At 39.1% G+C, this 19,005-nt stretch overlaps 1 protein-coding gene across 6 annotated transcripts in view; it reads right to left on the bottom strand.

Moving 5' to 3' along the window:
* LOC132854331 (uncharacterized) overlaps positions 1–19,005 on the bottom strand; it is a 139,708-nt gene that overhangs the window by 81,026 nt on the left and 39,677 nt on the right. For 2 of the 6 annotated variants that reach the window (XM_060882623.1, XM_060882622.1), the window contains 4 exons: positions 17,506–17,596; positions 17,005–17,307; positions 13,210–13,494; positions 10,175–10,459 (listed from right to left, as the gene is read on the bottom strand). In XM_060882623.1, the coding sequence (XP_060738606.1) occupies positions 10,175–10,459; positions 13,210–13,494; positions 17,005–17,307; positions 17,506–17,566 (934 nt within the window). In that variant the 5' untranslated portion in view covers positions 17,567–17,596. The remainder of the gene's footprint in view (positions 1–10,174; positions 10,460–13,209; positions 13,495–17,004; positions 17,308–17,505; positions 17,597–19,005) is intronic. The other 4 variants (XM_060882625.1, XM_060882624.1, XM_060882620.1 and 1 more) reach the window with 2 other exon arrangements.

The following is a 19,005-nucleotide window of genomic DNA, read 5'->3' as shown; positions in this document are numbered from 1 at the left end:
ACAAATCACCAAAATATCTACATACAAGACATTTGTAATCCTTGCATGCTTGATCAGGTGTCTCCTCCCCTTCAGGATGCTATAAAACTGGCTTCCTGTTCACAGGCCACTCCCTATTAGGCCTTTCCTGAATCGGTAAGACAAACATTCACATTAATACACAAACCTTTATTGATTTTGCCTTACTTTGGATGTTGCTAGCAGTCACCATGGAATGTGCACCTTTAATGTGACTGCTTCAAAAGTAAAACATACACAAAATAAAGAACTTACCAAACTGTATTGTGTCTTTATTTAATCTGAACTGTGTGCCACATCACATCAACCTCTACAATATGGGTTAGTTTAAGAAAATAAATGTAAAAAAAGATTGCAGTAAAATCACAAAAACCTTTAAAAGCACTGACACAATCTGAATAAAAATGAAAAATCACCACATTCATTTACATCATGAAGCTTTGTTTCAATTTTTAATCATATTACTGGTGTAACAGCTGGAGCAGATCTTTAATATTTTTCATTTGAATAAAAAAATGTTAAAGATGTCATTCTCTTCTCTCCACAACACTTGAACCCCATTGATGTTTCTCCATCTTGTCCACCAGTAAGGAGCTTGATTCCGGCTGCTCTCACCCTGCTCCATCACACACACACACACACACACACACACACACACACAATATCTTTAGTGACTTAGTCATTATATTTTTCTCCATCATTTCTCTGAACAGTTTCAGTGTGGTCTTCTGGTGAGATGATCTATGGAGTAGTGTGTGTTTATGGAGGTTCCTGCAGAAACAGTCCACAGAAACTGAAAACTTGACCTAATGAAGATGGTCATGATGTACAGACATCACAACAGCGTCCTGCTCCAGCAAGAACCTCCTCAGCAGAGACTGATTCACCTAGTAGCCTGGAGGAGCAGACTGTGTTCAGACTGTGTTCATACCAGATGACACTGAGTTCCAGTCCACTCTGGATCTCACTGTAAAAACCCTTCAAGCTCCATCTGATGTCAGTGATGTCCTTCAGCTACTTCACAAAATTCCTGGGGTGAAGTTTGGATTTCTTCCTCCAGCCAGGCTGCATGTTACTGATGACGATGTGGAAACACAGTTTAACTCACTGAACTCGGCTAAAGTATATTTCAGTTCCTTTGTATCTCATTAGACTGAATCATATGATTGGTGAATATCTGATCACAGACAATGGTCAGTATGGTGAATTAGCATCAAGTTTGTGTCATGGTTTATTATGACTGAGACTCTGTGTTTAAAGGGATCCACAGTGTTTCATGTACAAACTAGAGGTCTTCACGGGTCCACTTAGATCCGAAAACCCAAGGTCTGACCCGAGACCCGAGCGGGTTCGGGTCTAAAAGTTTCACGTGTGCCTCGGACACGGGTCGGGTATAATAGCGGCATCGGGTCTCGGGTAATTTAAAATTAATGTGTTTTTACCGAAGGGACCCGAGAAGAGTTGCGCATCTTTCGGGTCCAGTTGGGTTAAAAAAAGATGCCAACGGGTCGGACTCGGGTCTATTTTTTTCGGGTTTGTCTTGGGTCGGGTCTTTCTTAAAAAAAAAAATAATAATAATTATGCACGTCGGGTTCGGGTCAAAAGTGATTCGGGTCACTTCGGGTCGGGTACAATTTTTTTTTTTTTTTTTAAAAGACCCGAGAAGACCTCTAGTACAAACCTTATTGTAGATGTGTTCAGTGTCAGTTAAGTGGATGCTGGTGATTGTATCTTGACTGGTGTGTACGCACATGTGCAGTGTTCTTAGTAAAGTTAATCTGGGTTTACTGGTGTAATGTTTCAATTGTTTCACTGCATTTTCACTATTTTTATTATTATTAATGGTGCTTGCAAAGCATCATTCTTACTATCCTGCATACTCTTCCGGACAAAAATTCAGCGCGTAACTTGTCCCGCAGCTTTTGTCCTAGACCCATGAATGAGGTGTCAAATCGACCGACTCATTTAGGAGAGGTGTGCTATTACTTTTCTAAGCGATCCAAGTACCGGTACTTCCGGTACCGGGTCTCAAAATGGCCTTTTTTCCCATAGACTCCCATTATAAACTTTGGAGGTTTATAACTCGGCAAGCTTTCTAACTATAACTCGGCCAGCTCCTTTAGGGTGATACTCTGAACAAAGTTTTAAATTGGTGTACCGACTGGCCTTATGCAAAATATGCAAAATCAAAAGACTTTTTACAACATGGACATGTGACATATCAAAACACTCAGAACAATGAGGGGAACCTCCTCACGTGTAATTTGGTCATGTGACATCACGTGATTTCACTTGAAAATAAAAAATTTGCACAACATGAACATGTGACTTATCAAAACACTCAGCACGATAAGGGGAACTTGATACGTGCAAGCACCATTCACATTTTCTTCAGGAAATGTATGTTCTAGTTATTATTATTATTATTATTATTATTATTATTATTATTATTGATCAACATATTGTACAGATTTCCATCTTTTCTGTTTATTTACTGTGTTCGCATGTGTGTTTTCCCTTCTCCTTCCTCCCTCTCTCTTGTTTCTTCTTTATTACATTATTTCTTTATCTCTTATTTTCTCCTTCTACAGGAGGTGTGTTTATATGTACAGATATATTTCCCAGTGGATCAGTGGAGTAACTGCTGAATTCTCTTGCTAATTTCCTAACTCAGTCTGAGAGGATGTGAGATCACGTCTGCAGTTCTTCATCTTGATCAGCAGCTGCTCAGTTCTCCGTCACAAGTCCAGTTTAAACCACGTCTTGGTCTGGTATTTTTTTTTTTAATGAAATGTCAGAGTGAATTGTCTCCATTACTTTTGGTTGTGTAAATAAACTCCTTAGAGCAGGGCTTCCTACCAGAGACGCTCACACAAGCAGCCAGAATTCTGCTTCATTTCTAGTTGTCTGTTAAACATGTTTCTTCTCTTCACACATCAGTGAAATGAATCAAATACGACTTACACAGTTTACTGATGTTTAAATAAAGAGGAAAATCTCTAACAAACTGACACTGTGTGTGTGAGAGAGAGAGGGAGGGTGGGAGGGAACAGTTAACAGTGGGGTCTCCGATTTTTGAAAGCCAACGCTGACATAAAATCACGAAAACAAACACGTCCCTAACCCAAATGGGTCCCACCCCTGTATTGATAGCCCCGCCCACACATACATATGTAACCCAGGCAACTAATGGAAAGAAATGTGTCTATCATAGCTTAAGGGAAGAACAATACGATTGCAGATAAACAAGCAAAAATGACACACAAGCATAATCATGCAAAGGATGGCATATATTAGTTCTGTGAAACAAAGCAAAACCAACGTTACTCACCTATTGAGAAGGAAAAAAGCGCCTTGGCATCTTAAATAAAGTTGAATTTCCCGAGTCAATAACTCCTGAGCTAAACGCTGTTACTAGCAAAACGCGGTTGTAGCTGCCTCTCTACATTACTACGATAGAAAAGAGGTGTTATTTGTGTAGTAACAGCGTTTAGCTCAGGAGTTATTGACTCGGGAAACTCCAATCTGTGAATATGCGGCCAACTTCCTGCTCCTTCAGTTCTCTCCAGTGCTGGAAAGCTGATCCTATATTAACACGGGTCCTTCTTCTTGCCTTATCGTAAGCCTTTCTTCACTTTCTTTCTTTGTTTTTATCCTCCATGTCAATGTTAAAACCGCTTTCTGCTAATGTCACACATGCGCACTGAACACTCTCTCCGCCCATATTGACAAGACCCGCCGCTTTCTGCTCATGCTACACAGTTGTTTTGTTTATTTTTCGACCCGACTCAGTTTTCTGAAGCATTTTTCAAAAATCGGAGACCCTACCTTTAAGAAACATACCAGAACTTGTCTGAATATTCAGTGTCGTCCTACTGATCGAGTGACACATCTTCTATGAACCCCTCTGATTCTGTGTCAGATACAGGACTCCTCGCTGTTTGCCGTTGACCCTCCAACTGTTATACATACACACACACACACACACACACACACAAAAAACGCAGCATCTTTAGTGACTTAGACATTATCTTTGTTCAACATTTTCTTCAACAATTTGTGTGCATGTTTTTAACTGAAAAAATTAAAAAGCTTTTACAGTTTTGACAATCACTCTCATTTCTGCTCATGGGTTCTATTTATCTATCTATCTATCTATCTGTCTGTCTGTCTGTCTGTCCTACTGATTCCCTCCTTACTCTCCACAGGACAGAGGCCCTGTTACAGTTTTGTATATGTTTAAAAGTTTCTCTCTTTTTTATGAAAACATGTTTATTCTCTTCACACAGCAGTGAAATGAATCAAATACGACTTACACAGGTTACTGATGTTTAAATAAAACTACAGATGAACAGAATAGTGTAAAAAGGAAAAACTAACAAGCTGACAGACTGCGTGTGTGTGTGTGAGTGAGAGAGCGAGAGAGAGACAGAGAGAGAACAAATAAGAAACATACCAGCTGTCCCCTCTTTTCACTGCAGAACACTTTGACCGTGTCTTTATATACAGTGTTGTTGTACTGCTGCTGCAGCTGATCGAGTGACGTCTCCACTTCTCTGATCTGCTCCTCTGTTCCTCCTTCAGCCTCCTGTACAAGCTGGTCCACTTGTTGCAGTCGCCTCTCCAACTGTTTTACACACACACACATAGCATCTTTAATGACTTAGATATTATCTACTTGTTCAACATTTTCCTCAACATTTGTGTACATGTTTTTTACTGAAAAAAATTAAAAAGCTTTTACAGTTTTGACAATCCTCTCTTATTTCTGCTCATGGGTTCTATTTATCTATATGTCTGTCTGTCTGTCTGTCTCTGTCCTACTGATTCCCTCCTTACTCTCCACAGGACAGAGGCCCTGTTACAGTTTTGTATATGGTTAAAAGTTTCTCTCTTTTTTATGAAAACATGTTTATTCTCTTCACACAGCAGTGAAATGAATCAAATACGACTTACACAGGTTACTGATGTTTAAATAAAACTACAGATGAACAGAATAGTGTAAAAAGGAAAAACTAACAAGCTGACAGACTGCGTGTGTGTGTGTGAGTGAGAGAGAGAGAGACAGACAGAGAGAGAACAAATAAGAAACATACCAGCTGTCCCCTCTTTTCACTGCAGAACACTTTGACCTTGTCTTCATATACAGTGTTGTTGTACTGCTGATGCAGCTGATCGAGTGACGTCTCCACTTCTCTGATCTGCTCCTCTGTTCCTCCTTCAGCCTCCTGTACAAGCTGGTCCACTTGTTGTAGTCGCCTCTTCAACTGTTACAGACACACACACACACACACACACACACACACACACACACACACACACATAGCATCTTTAATGACTTAGATTTTATCTACTTGTTCAACATTTTCCTCAACATTTGTGTACATGTTTTTTACTGAAAAAAATTAAAAAGCTTTTACAGTTTTGACAATCCTCTCTTATTTCTGCTCATGGGTTCTATTTATCTATATGTCTGTCTGTCTGTCTGTCTGTCTGTCTGTCTGTCTGTCCTACTGATTCCCTCCTTACTCTCCACAGGACAGAGGCCCTGTTACAGTTTTGTATGTGTTTAAAAGTTTCTCTCGTTTTTATGAGAACATGTTTGTTCCCTTCACACAGCAGTGAAATGAATCAAATACGACTTAAACAGTTCAGATGTTTAAATGAAACTTCAGATGAATTTGATGAACAGAATAAAGAGTCTGTAGTTTAAATCTGACGAGTGTGTGAGTGTGTATGTGTGTGTGTGAGAGAGAGAGAGAGAGAGAGGGAGAGCAAATAAGAAACATACCAGCTGTCCCCTCTTTTCACTGCAGAACACTTTGACCTTGTCTTCATATTCAGTGTTGTTGTACTGCTGCTGCAGCTGATCGAGTGACGTCTCCACTTGTCTGATCTGCTCCTCTGTTCCTCCTACAGCCTCCTGTACAAGCTGGTCCACTTGTTGCAGTCGCCTCTCCAACTGTTTTACACACACACACACACACAAACACACACACACACACACACACACACACACACACACACACACACACACACACACACACAGCATCTTTAGTGACTTAGACATTATCTTTGTTCAACATTTTCCTCAAAAATGTGTGTGCATGTTTTTTTTATAGTAATCAAAATTAAAAAGCTTTTACAGTTTTGAAAATCACTCTCTCATTTCTGCTCATGGGTTCTATTTATCTGTCTGTCTGTCTGTCTGTCTGTCTGTCCTACTGATTCCCTCCTTACTCCCCACAGGACAGAGGCCCTGTTACAGTTTTGTATATGTTTAAAAGTTTCTCTCTTTTTTTATGAAAACATGTAGTGTGTGTTTATGGAGTCTCCTGCAGAAGTCTTACAGCTTACAGTAAAGTTTGTTTAGTTTTGTATTTCTTTTTCTCTTGTGTGGCAGAAACTGAAAACTAGACCTAATGAAGATGGTCATGATGTACAGACAACACAACAGCATCCTGCTCCAGCAAGAGGCTGTGTTCAGACTGTGTTCAGTCTGTGTTCAGACTGTGTTCACTCCAGATGACACTCTTACAGTCCACTCTGGATCTCACAGTAAAAACTCTACAAGCTCCATCTGATGTCAGTGATGTCCTTCAGCTACTTCACAAAATTCCTGGGGTGAAGTTTGTGTTTCTTCCTCCAGCCAGGCTGCATGTTACTGATGACGATGTGGAAACACAGTTTAACTCACCAAACTCAGCTAAAGTATATTTCAGTTCCTTGATTGAGACTCTGTTTGTGTTGTTTAAAGGGTTCCACTGTGTTTCATGTACAAACCTTATTGTAGATGTGTTCACTGTCAGTTAAGTCGATGTTGGTGATTGTATCTTGACTGGTGTGTACGCACATGTGCAGTGTTCTTAGTAAAGTTATACTGGGTTTACTGTGTAATGTTTCAGTTGTTTCACTGTTTTTTCACTATTATTATTATTATTATTACTATTGATCAACATATTGTACAGATTTCCATCTTTTCTGTTTATTTACTGTGTTCTTGTGTACGTGTGTGTGTGTGACTGTTTGCCTTCAGTGGGTCATGTGTGTGTGTTTTCCCTTCTCCTCCCTCCCTCTCTCTTGTTTCTTCTTTATTACATTATTTCTTTATCTCTTATTTTCTCCTTCTACAGGAGGTGTGTTTATATGTACAGATATATTTCCCAGTGGATCAGTGGAGTAACTGCTGAATTCTCTTGGTAATTTCCTAACTCAGTCTGAGAGGATGTGAGATCACTTCTGCAGATCTTCATCTTGATCAGCAGCTGCTCAGTTCTCCTTCACAAGTAAAGTTTAAACCACGTCTTGGTCTGGTATTTTTTTTTTATAATATTTCAGAGTGAATTGTCTCCATTACTTTTGGTTGTGTAAATAAACTCCTTAGAGCAGGGCTTCCTACCAGAGACACTCACACAAGCAGCCAGAATTCTGCTTCATTTCTAGTTGTCTGTTAAACATATTTATTCTCTTCACATAGCAGAGGAGACAACAGAAATACAGATGAATTTGATGAACAGAAGAAAATGTAAAGAGGAAAATCTCTAACAGTGAGTGAGTGAATGAGAGAGAGAGAACAAATAAGAAACATACCATCTGTCTCCTCTTTTCACTGCAGAACACTTTGACCTTGTCTTTATATACAGTCTTGTTGTACTGCTGCTGCAGCTGATCGAGTGACGTCTCCACTTCTCTGATCTGCTCCTCTGTTCCTCCTTCAGCCTCCTGTACAAGCTGGTCCACTAGTTGCTGTCGCCTCTCCAACTGTTACACACACACACACACACACACACACACACACACACACACACACACACACACACACACACCGCAGCATCTTTAGTGACATTATCTTTGTTCAGCATTTTCCTAAAAAATGTGTGTGCATGTTTTTTTTATAGTAATCAAAATTAAAAAGCTTTTACAGTTTTGACAATCACTCTCATTTCTTCTCATGGGTTCTATTTATCTATATGTCTGTCTGTCTGTCTGTCTGCCTGTCCTACTGATTCCCTCCTTACTCTACACAGGACAGAGGCCCTGTTACAGATTTGTATGTGTTTAAAAGTTTCTCTCTTTTTTATGAAAACATGTTTGTTCCCTTCACACAGCAGTGAAATGAATCAAATACGACTTCAACAGTTCAGATGTTTAAATAAAACTACAGATGAATTTGATGAACAGAATAAAGAGTCGTCTGTAGTTTAAATCTGACGAGTCGTCTGTAGTTTGTTGTTTAGAAGCTTGTCAACACCTTGAAGAAAAAAGTGACTGATTCAGAAAAGAACAAATGATGTGTAAATAATTCAGATCTAAACAGGAGGTAAGAGGAGAGAAGATCTGGAGAAAACTTCTGCTTCCCTTCTCCTCTTACACACCACTAATCCCCCTGAGACCTGGAAAGTGTGTGATGTCATTATTCCAGAGTGTCTCTAGGATTTTACTCCAAAACCATCAGTAACGACAGTGATGTTTTACAGACTGTGTGTATGTATGTGTGTGTGTATATATGTGTTTGTGTGTGTGTAAACATGTCTGGAAACATCATTGTGTGTTTTCCCTTCTATACAAAAAGCAGTAGAAATAACTTGAGGTAAGATAGATCCTGTCTCGGGGGACATGTGGGTAAAGATTGCATCATATCCTGTAGGAAAAGAAGGTTTATTGTTTGTTCTTCAGTAAAAAGACTCACAGAAAGATCTTGTTCTTTTCTGGAATCTCCAACAGAAAACAAACACAAAACCCAGTTTAAAACACAACAAGAAAATATACATCATGTTTAAAGGAGGAAGCAGATCACATACACTCACGCAAACACACTCACGCATGCACGCACAAACACACACACACACACACACACACACACACACACACACACACACAGTTACTCTTACTTGTTTTCTCATACGGCCTTTATACAGTAGGAATATTCCTGCTCCAACACAGCAGCAGAGCAGAATCGTTATCAGTACAGCCCCCCATGCAGGAAAACCAGGCTTTTCTATAACACAGACACACACACACACATACACACACACACAGTGGTGCTGAATGAAGTGTGTTTTCTTCACTACAGAGCGACTCTTGTCCCTGTGCACAAACTGAAGCTCCATAAATCTTCAGAATGGACATTTATTAAACCCTCCACAGAAGAGCTGTGTATTTAATCCACTGTCTTTAATGTGAAGGCTTTAGTATGAACCAATCCAGAGTTCTGCTGTTATTGTTGTTGTGTTGTGAAGTTCAGGTGTCTGCAGTTCTGATGTCACAGGGAGACACTGTTAATGTGATTGCTGCAGTTACAGTGGAGTTTAATGTGGAGAGAATCAAAATAAAAACACTCAAAGTTCAGAGTCGTAGTAATGAGTCTGTGTAGAAAGACTGGACCGAGAGTCGGACTGCAGAATGCAAAGCCCAGAATGCAATGCGGCTAAAGGACGGTTACAGCAGAGACTCGACTAGTTACAGAGCTACAAGATGGAGAGCAGCAGCAGTTAGTCACAATCGTGGAGTTTTGGGTCATTTAGGAAACAGTGAATCAAAGTGAAAACACATCAGTTTGTACAGGAAAGATACTGATACTAAAAGAATTCAAATAAAATCTATTAAGTCCTGGATGCTTTTGAAGATCACGTGTTAATAAATACTGAATTTATTCATTCTGAGACGATTCTGTCCACTGGCTTCGTGCCACATTTATTCATTCATTCATTCATCTTCTACCGCTTATCCGAACTACCTCGGGTCACGGGGAGCCTGTGCCTATCTCAGGCGTCATCGGGCATCAAGGCAGGATACACCCTGGACGGAGTGCCAACCCATCGCAGGGCACACACACACTCTCATTCACTCATGCAATCACACACTAGGGACAATTTTCCAGAGATGCCAATCAACCTACCATGCATGTCTTTGGACCGGGGGAGGAAACCGGAGTACCCGGAGGAAACCCCCGAGGCACGGGGAGAACATACAAACTCCACACACACAAGGTGGAGGCCGGAATCGAACCCCGACCCTGGAGGTCCACTGGATTCGTGCCACATTTAATAGAATTCTTATTAGAAATCTTAATAATTTCTGCTGTCAGTTATGGAGTGACGTGTGTCCTATAATTCAGTGTTAAACTCTTTATGTTACAGACCACACTGAGACGTACCTTCCACAGACACGGTGTATATCTGAATGTCTTCATTATTCTTGGTGTCCCGGATGGTGTAACTTCCACTATCCCTCGGCTTCATGTCTCTCAGTGTGAGCTCAGGGTAAGTGAGTGATGTTCTGTGTCTGTATTCATCTTTACACTGTAGTGAGTCTTTAGTCACGTTGCAGATCACTTCATCAGCTGAATCACCACTTTTATAAATCACCTCCACTGGCTCTGGTACAGACACCTTCAGCTTCAGATCTTCATCAGACTTCATCTGAACTGGCGTGAACACAGCTGAGAAGAAAATACATGAGGAACTTCAGCTATATTTAGACACAAACATAAAGGCTTACAGTCAGACTGCAGTGTTGATGTGGGGGAAGTTCCTGGTGTTCAGAGTCGGGTTCCTCAGCTGCTTAAGACTGTTTCAGATTCTGACCGTCACCTGCATGGACTTCACACCTGTGACACTGACAGATTTCTGAGTTTTTCAGTAGTTTCTAGTCGACTGCCTTCAACCACAGACCCTCACCTTTAATGTCTCTGATTAAACATTTAGTACATAGGTCACTAACAGGCGGACCGCGGTCCGGGTCCGGACCCAGAAGCTGCCCAATACGGACCCGGACCTACGGCCAAAACAAAAGGTTATGATGTAAAACTTGACGGGGCGCTTCTATTTTCCCGGGTGCAGCTTTTGCAATATTTACGGTAGTGGTAGTGGAAACGCACAGACCAATTGCATGCGAGTTTCAACCAGTGTGTCTCATAAGTTCAGAAACAGTGACACTTATTAAAAGTGGCAATGTGAAACGCCATTATGAGGCAAAACATACAGGTTTTGAACAAACATATCCACTCAAATCTGAAGACAGCGTCCCTGAGACAGCTTTCCCAGGTCTGAGGAAAGTAGCCCTATACATCCTGACCATGTTTGGCTCTACATACAACTGCGAGGCAGCTTTCACTACAATGAACATAATCAAATCTAAATATCGTTCCAGGGTCACTAATGAGCACCTCCACATGTGTATGAGAGCGGCCCTGCCTCCATTCAAGCCCAGGTTTAACATCCTGCCAAACTAGAGCTCAGTTCTCTCACTGAGATATAAAAGGGAAAGTTAAGCAATTTATTTAAACATACACAATTTTCACATTTTATTTATTTTCTCTTGTATTGAAATGTAGCCCTACTTTTATTTATTTAATGAGAGAACTTTATACATATCTACAATCATACATATGCTCAGTTCTATGTTATGTGACAATAAATATTGTCAAAAAGTATTTAAATTGTACTGAATTTATTTGATTTGACAGTCAGGTATTGATTGCTTGCAGATGTTGATACAATTACTAGGCTACTTAAATATATATCACACTAACTAGTTAGACATTATGATCTTCTGGACCTTCGCTTCAAGAAATGTTCTCTTACTTGACCTCTTTAAATTTTAGTTGAATACCTCTGATTTAGTACAAAAAGGTGACAGAATTTAGTGGACTTTAAAGGGACAATGATATTTATTTATTAATAATGATATTTATTTCAGTTTGTATTTACAGACAAAACACACAGTTCACTCCAGGATTCATAAAGGCATCACTTAATGAAAATCAAGGACTTTTCAGCACTTTTTCCAGCACCTATTTTTTATTTTCAAGACCAACAGACAACATATTGAACACCTGAAATGTTTCTCATCTGATCTGAGCCACTTCCAAAAATGTGGTATTTAATCAGATATATATCTGATATCTGGACATCTGACCTACGTCTAAACACACATGTCTGATTTCTCTTGGAATTCCAAGCCATCACAAGGCGTGAGTAAAACTTGCTCACAAAAACAGGTAGAGTTTAATGTTGTATAAAGAAGCAGAAATTCTAGATATCTCTTCCTATTTGAAAGAAAACACATTCAGCAGCTGCTTTTTAATCTCTACCTGGTGAATGTTATTTTAAAAAAAAAAAGCTTCATTCCTGAAAGCTCATAATGTTTCAATGAGGCGATAACTTCACTGTTTTTTCTTTTTTGGATTAAATCAAAAGTGTAACCTTCTCTTGCTCACATACGCGCTCTCTTTCTCTCTCTCTCTCTCTCTTGCTTGCACTCTCTCTCTTTATTATAAATTTTTGAATTCATTGAAATAAATGTAATCTCCTGCTCCTTATTTTTCATTGCAGAACCCCACATCTAATGAGCCATAGATAAATATCAAACAAAAATAACCTTTATTTTGGGGTCTACATCCATCCAGTCATATTCAAAACCTCCATGACAACTTACATAAAAATGATAGCACATTTATACAGAAGCAGAGGGTCTGCCATGTGCATAGTAAAGTTATCACCATCAGTCATTTTGTACGTTTATTAATGTAAACACAGATATCAGATACCAGTCGTGTCTAATGTCGTGAATGTAAACAGATGAGACAAAAAAAAATCAGATATGGTCAAAAGACAGGATCTGTGCATCAAGACTTGCAGTGTAAACACAGCCTCAGTCCCACACAGTGTGTCACTGTTGTGAAAAGCAGCTTTTTTCAAGAACAATTGCTAAAATCAAGAAGATACTTTCTATGAAGGACCTTCAAACTATAATTCATGCTTTTATAACTTCGAGATTGGATTACTGCAACTCTCTTTATTTTGGCTTGCCTAAATCATCTCTCGACCTTTTACAACTGGTACAAAATGTGGCAGCGAGATTACAGACTGGCACCAGAAAACATGAGCACATTACCCCAGTACTTGCCTCGTTACACTGGCTCCAGGTTAAGTTCCGTATTGATTTTAAGTTTTTACTTTGTTTTTAAAGCTTTACATGGCTGCGCTCCCCAGTATATTTGTGACCTCCTCACTCCGTACCTTACCCCTAGATCTCTTCGGTCTGCTAATCAATTCCTTCTCTCGGTACCTTGTGCACATTTTAAAACTAAGGGTGATCGGGCTTTTGCTACGGCAGCTCCAAAGTTATGGAACAGTCTCCCTCTTCATTTAAGATCTGCTACCACTGTACAGTATCATTGAGACGTACCTTTCACAGACACGGTGTATATCTGAATGTCTTCATTATTCTTGGTGTCCCGGATGGTGTAACTTCCACTATCCCTCGGCTTCATGTCTCTCAGTGTGAGCTCAGGGTAAGTGAGTGATGTTCTGTGTCTGTAATCATCTTTACACTGTAGTGAGTCTTTAGTCACGTTGCAGATCACTTCATCAGCTGAATCACCACTTTTATAAATCACCTCCACTGGCTCTGGTACAGACACCTTCAGCTTCAGATCTTCATCAGACTTCATCTGAACTGGTGTGAGCACAGCTGAGAAGAAAATACATGAGGAACTTCAGCTATATTTAGACACAAACATAAAGGCTTACAGTCAGACTGCAGTGTTGATGTGGGGGAAGTTCCTGGTGTTCAGAGTCGGGTTCCTCAGCTGCTTAAGACTGTTTCAGATTCTGACCGTCACCTGCATGGACTTCACACCTGTGACACTGACAGATTTCTGAGTTTTTCAGTAGTTTCTAGTCGACTGCCTTCAACCACAGACCCTCACCTTTAATGTCTCTGATTAAACATTTAGTAAATAGGTCACTAACAGGCGGACCGCGGTCCGGGTCCGGACCCAGAAGCTGCCCAATACGGACCCGGACCTACGGCCAAAACAAAAGGTTATGATGTAAAACTTGACGGGGCGCTTCTATTTTCCCGGGTGCAGCTTTTGCAATATTTACGGTAGTGGTAGTGGAAACGCACAGACCAATTGCATGCGAGTTTCAACCAGTGTGTCTCATAAGTTCAGAAACCGTGACACTTATTAAAAGTGGCAATGTGAAACGCCATTATGAGGCAAAACATACAGGTTTTGAACAAACATATCCACTCAAATCTGAAGACAGCGTCCCTGAGACAGCTTTCCCAGGTCTGAGGGAAGTAGCCCTATACATCCTGACCATGTTTGGCTCTACATACAACTGCGAGGCAGCTTTCACTATAATGTACATAATCAAATCTAAATATCGTTCCAGGGTCACTAATGAGCACCTCCACATGTGTATGAGAGCGGCCCTGCCTCCATTCAAGCCCAGGTTTAACATCCTGCCAAACTAGAGCTCAGTTCTCTCACTGAGATATAAAAGGGAAAGTTAAGCAATTTATTTAAACATACACAATTTTCACATTTTATTTATTTTCTCTTGTATTGAAATGTAGCCCTACTTTTATTTATTTAATGAGAGAACTTTATACATATCTACAATCATACATATGCTCAGTTCTATGTTATGTGACAATAAATATTGTCAAAAAGTATTTAAATTGTACTGAATTTATTTGATTTGACAGTCAGGTATTGATTGCTTGCAGATGTTGATACAATTACTAGGCTACTTAAATATATATATCACACTAACTAGTTAGACATTATGATCTTCTGGACCTTCGCTTCAAGAAATGTTCTCTTACTTGACCTCTTTAAATTTTAGTTGAATACCTCTGATTTAGTACAAAAAGGTGACAGAATTTAGTGGACTTTAAAGGGACAATGATATTTATTTATTAATAATGATATTTATTTCAGTTTGTATTTACAGACAGAACACACAGTTCACTCCAGGGTTCATAAAGGCATCACTTAATGAAAATCAAGGACTTTTCAGCACTTTTTCCAGCACCTATTTTTTATTTTCAAGACCAACAGACAACATATTGAACACCTGAAATGTTTCTCATCTGATCTGAGCCACTTCCAAATGTGGTATTTAATCAGATATATATCTGATATCTGGACATCTGACCTACGTCTAAACACACATGTCTGATTTCTCTTGGAATTCCAAGCCATCACAAGGCGTGAGTAAAACTTGCTCACAAAAACAGGTAGAGTTTAATGTTGTATAAAGAAGCAGAAATTCTAGATATCTCTTCCTATTTGAAAGAAAACACATTCAGCAGCTGCTTTTTAATCTCTACCTGGTGAATGTTATTTTAAAAAAAAAAAGCTTCATTCCTGAAAGCTCATAATGTTTCAATGAGGCGATAACTTCACTGTTTTTTCTTTTTTGGATTAAATCAAAAGTGTAACCTTCTCTTGCTCACATACGCGCTCTCTTTCTCTCTCTCTCTCTCTCTCTTGCTTGCACTCTCTCTCTTTATTATAAATTTTTGAATTCATTGAAATAAATGTAATCTCCTGCTCCTTATTTTTCATTGCAGAACCCCACATCTAATAAGCCAAAGATAAATATCAAACAAAAATAACCTTTATTTTGGGGTCTACATCCATCCAGTCATATTCAAAACCTCCATGACAACTTACATAAAAATGATAGCACATTTATTCAGAAGCAGAGGGTCTGCCATGTGCATAGTAAAGTTATCACCATCAGTCATTTTGTACGGTTATTAATGTAAACACAGATATCAGATACCAGTCGTGTCTAATGTCGTGAATGTAAACAGATGAGACAAAAAAAAATCAGATATGGTCAAAAGACAGGATCTGTGCATCAAGACTTGCAGTGTAAACACAGCCTCAGTCCCACACAGTGTGTCACTGTTGTGAAAAGCAGCTTTTTTCAAGAACAATTGCTAAAATCAAGAAGATACTTTCTATGAAGGACCTTCAAACTATAATTCATGCTTTTATAACTTCGAGATTGGATTACTGCAACTCTCTTTATTTTGGCTTGCCTAAATCATCTCTCGACCTTTTACAACTGGTACAAAATGTGGCAGCGAGATTACAGACTGGCACCAGAAAACATGAGCACATTACCCCAGTACTTGCCTCGTTACACTGGCTCCAGGTTAAGTTCCGTATTGATTTTAAGATTTTACTTTGTTTTTAAAGCTTTACATGGCTGCGCTCCCCAGTATATTTGTGACCTCCTCACTCCGTACCTTACCCCTAGATCTCTTCGGTCTGCTAATCAATTCCTTCTCTCGGTACCTTGTGCACATTTTAAAACTAAGGGTGATCGGGCTTTTGCTACGGCAGCTCCAAAGTTATGGAACAGTCTCCCTCTTCATTTAAGATCTGCTACCACTGTACAGTATCATTGTTTAAATCTGATTTAAAAACCCACTTTTGTATGTTTTAACTCTGCTTGAATGGTGTAGAATTTTATGTGTTTTCTTTCAGTTTGTTTTGGATTGTGTTTTTATTTTTGCACTATTCTTGCTTGTTTTTATTTGATGTACAGCACTTTGGCTGCAGCGGCTTTTGTCTTTAAATGTGCTTTAGAAATTAATAAACTAAACTAAACTAAACTAAACACCCTTACATTCCACATAAAACTAGACGAGGTGACTGTGAGGTTACACTTTTCATATCAGTCAAACAGCCACTTCTGAATTACAGCAGTTTGTGTAAGGAATTAACTCATTAACGATGAACTTAATTTTTTTTTAGTTCATTATAAGCACTTTTAAACAAAACAAGCCATTTTTCAATTTTTTTCATACTTTAAATTTCTAAATGGTTACTTTAAGCACCTTATATGAACCCTGTTACTCTGACATTTTGTAATTCCATCAAACTCTCAAACGCGGAGCTGGACTTAATCCTGCCGAATCACTCGAACCGAAGTCAGGACAGAAAATGTGGAACTGAGACATGCCTCTGTTTTAGATAAACTCCTCCCACATGTGTGACTCTCACATAACTTCTGAATAGAGGTGAAGTCTGTAGTTATGTCTGAGGTCTGAATCCTGATGTGAGTCATTTCAGTATTAAACCCTCACTGTTTGATGAACTTCACTCTCATTATGATCCTAATAATTCACAGTGAAGGTTTTATCAGTAGAAGAAGAGATAAAGACACTTACTCTCTATGACGAGGCGCACAAGAGCGTAGTCTGAGTCTCCACATTCACATGCGTACAAGTTCCTCTTACTGTAATCAGCTTCAGTGATGGTGAGAGAGAGATCACCCTTCAGGTATTTATCATGAGAGATATTAAATCCCTTCTCTGCCCAGCATGATGACTGATCACACCGAGCCAGGACAACACCACGATTACTAAGTAAGTTCCATTGTAATAAACCAGAACATCGATGTGTACATGAGAGCGTCACTGGCTGTTGAAGCTTCACCCGTTTAGGACAGATCTCAAGAGCTGAGACAGGAACTGAAAGAGAGAATAAAGTGAGAGTGTGTAGTGTATATTGTGTAGTTATAGTGTGTTATGTGCAGTGTACAGTGTGTAGTGTTTTTTGTGTAGTTGTAATGACACTTACCTGTAGTGAATGTGATTATATAGTTTATAATGTGTATTGTATAGTGTTTATTGTAGTGTGTAGTGTTTATTGTGTAGTAATACACTTACGAGTGGTGAATGTGAGGGTGAGGAAGAAGAGGACACAGTGATGAAGGCTGCAGAGCTGCATGGCTGAGGAGACACAACACCACCATCAGCACTGCACAGGTGGAGAATAAAGCAGGAGACACAAATGAACTCAGATCAACAGTTTATCATGAAACTTGTAATTTACTGAATTCACTCATTTTTACACAAACATTCAGCAGTCAGTCAGAAAATAATGAAATAATAAACACATTTCTAATCAATTCTGGAGAAGTATCTGTGTGTGAATATGTGAGAGTGTGTAAGAGTGACTGTGTGTGTGTGTGTGTGATAGTGAGAGTGTTTGTGTATGTATGTGTGTGTGTGTGTGTGTGTGTGGCTACAGCTTTGCTCAGAGATCTGAGTTACAGATCTCTGTAACCATGACACCTGACAGCAGAAGCCAAAACAAACATCACACACGCTTTAGAAAAAAGAAAGAAAAGCTTCAATGCTTCATAATTAGCTCCAGTTTCTGATAACCAGAGGCACATTAACACACAGGCTTTCACGTATGGGGTCAGAATTGTTTCGTTATTCTGAATAAATATACTGTGATCCACAAATAAATATAAAGAGTTTCACAAATATTTTTTATATCAACAACTGCACAATAAGCAAACCGTAAATATATGTTACACATTTCACAATTTTCACAAATGAAATTCACAAATAAATAAAATGGGATTTGCAAATAAAAAAATATTTATAAAATATATATTTAATTGTATTTATTTGTGAATGGCTTCCTGCTCATTTGTGGATTGCGTTCTGTGCATTTGTGGATTTGAAACATTTCTAACGTCAAGACTTGCACAAGAATCCACAAATAGGTGGACTCCGCCCACGGTCTACTCCAGCCAATCGGAAAACAGTCTCGTGGCGCTGACCAATCATGGCACGGTCTACCTCCAACCAATCACGTTCTGATTTACTCGCTCTGAGGCTGTTCTTCAATGCAGTGTCTAGTTTGCACTCGTTTTTTTTCATCCAGTACGATTCTCTTGTTCTATTTTGTGTGCCCTTTCACATGTAATCAGTCTCATGATTTTTTTTTTTTTTGTCTCTTTGCATTTTTCTCATACTGATACTTTCACTTGCACGTACATGACTTAGCCCTGTGTGCCATCGTTCTACGTTATATAAAGCATTATGGTCGTGAAGAAATTACATTTTATTCTAATGTATACAAGCTGTATAGAGGAATTATGATACCTTGAATGATGAAACCTAAGAGTTATTGTAAGCATAATGCATCCTGCTTCCTTTAGCTTTTACTTTAATAAAGTCACAGGTGTACAGTGAGTTGACACTGAATGCTATTTCACATGAAACTTCTGTTTCTAAATGACCTGCACTTGACCGAATAGTAAGGATAGCATGCATGTTATCTCTATCAGGAGTTTATATTCCAATATTTGTCTGAAAAGGTTCATCTCTGTTTCTGGGCTTTTTATTTTTATTTTTAGTATTTCACATACA

This window comes from Tachysurus vachellii, chromosome 12 (assembly GCF_030014155.1).
Source record: "Tachysurus vachellii isolate PV-2020 chromosome 12, HZAU_Pvac_v1, whole genome shotgun sequence".
Taxonomy (NCBI): domain Eukaryota; kingdom Metazoa; phylum Chordata; class Actinopteri; order Siluriformes; family Bagridae; genus Tachysurus; species Tachysurus vachellii.
Note: the sequence above shows the minus strand (reverse complement) of the source record. Positions and strands in the feature narration are given on the sequence as shown.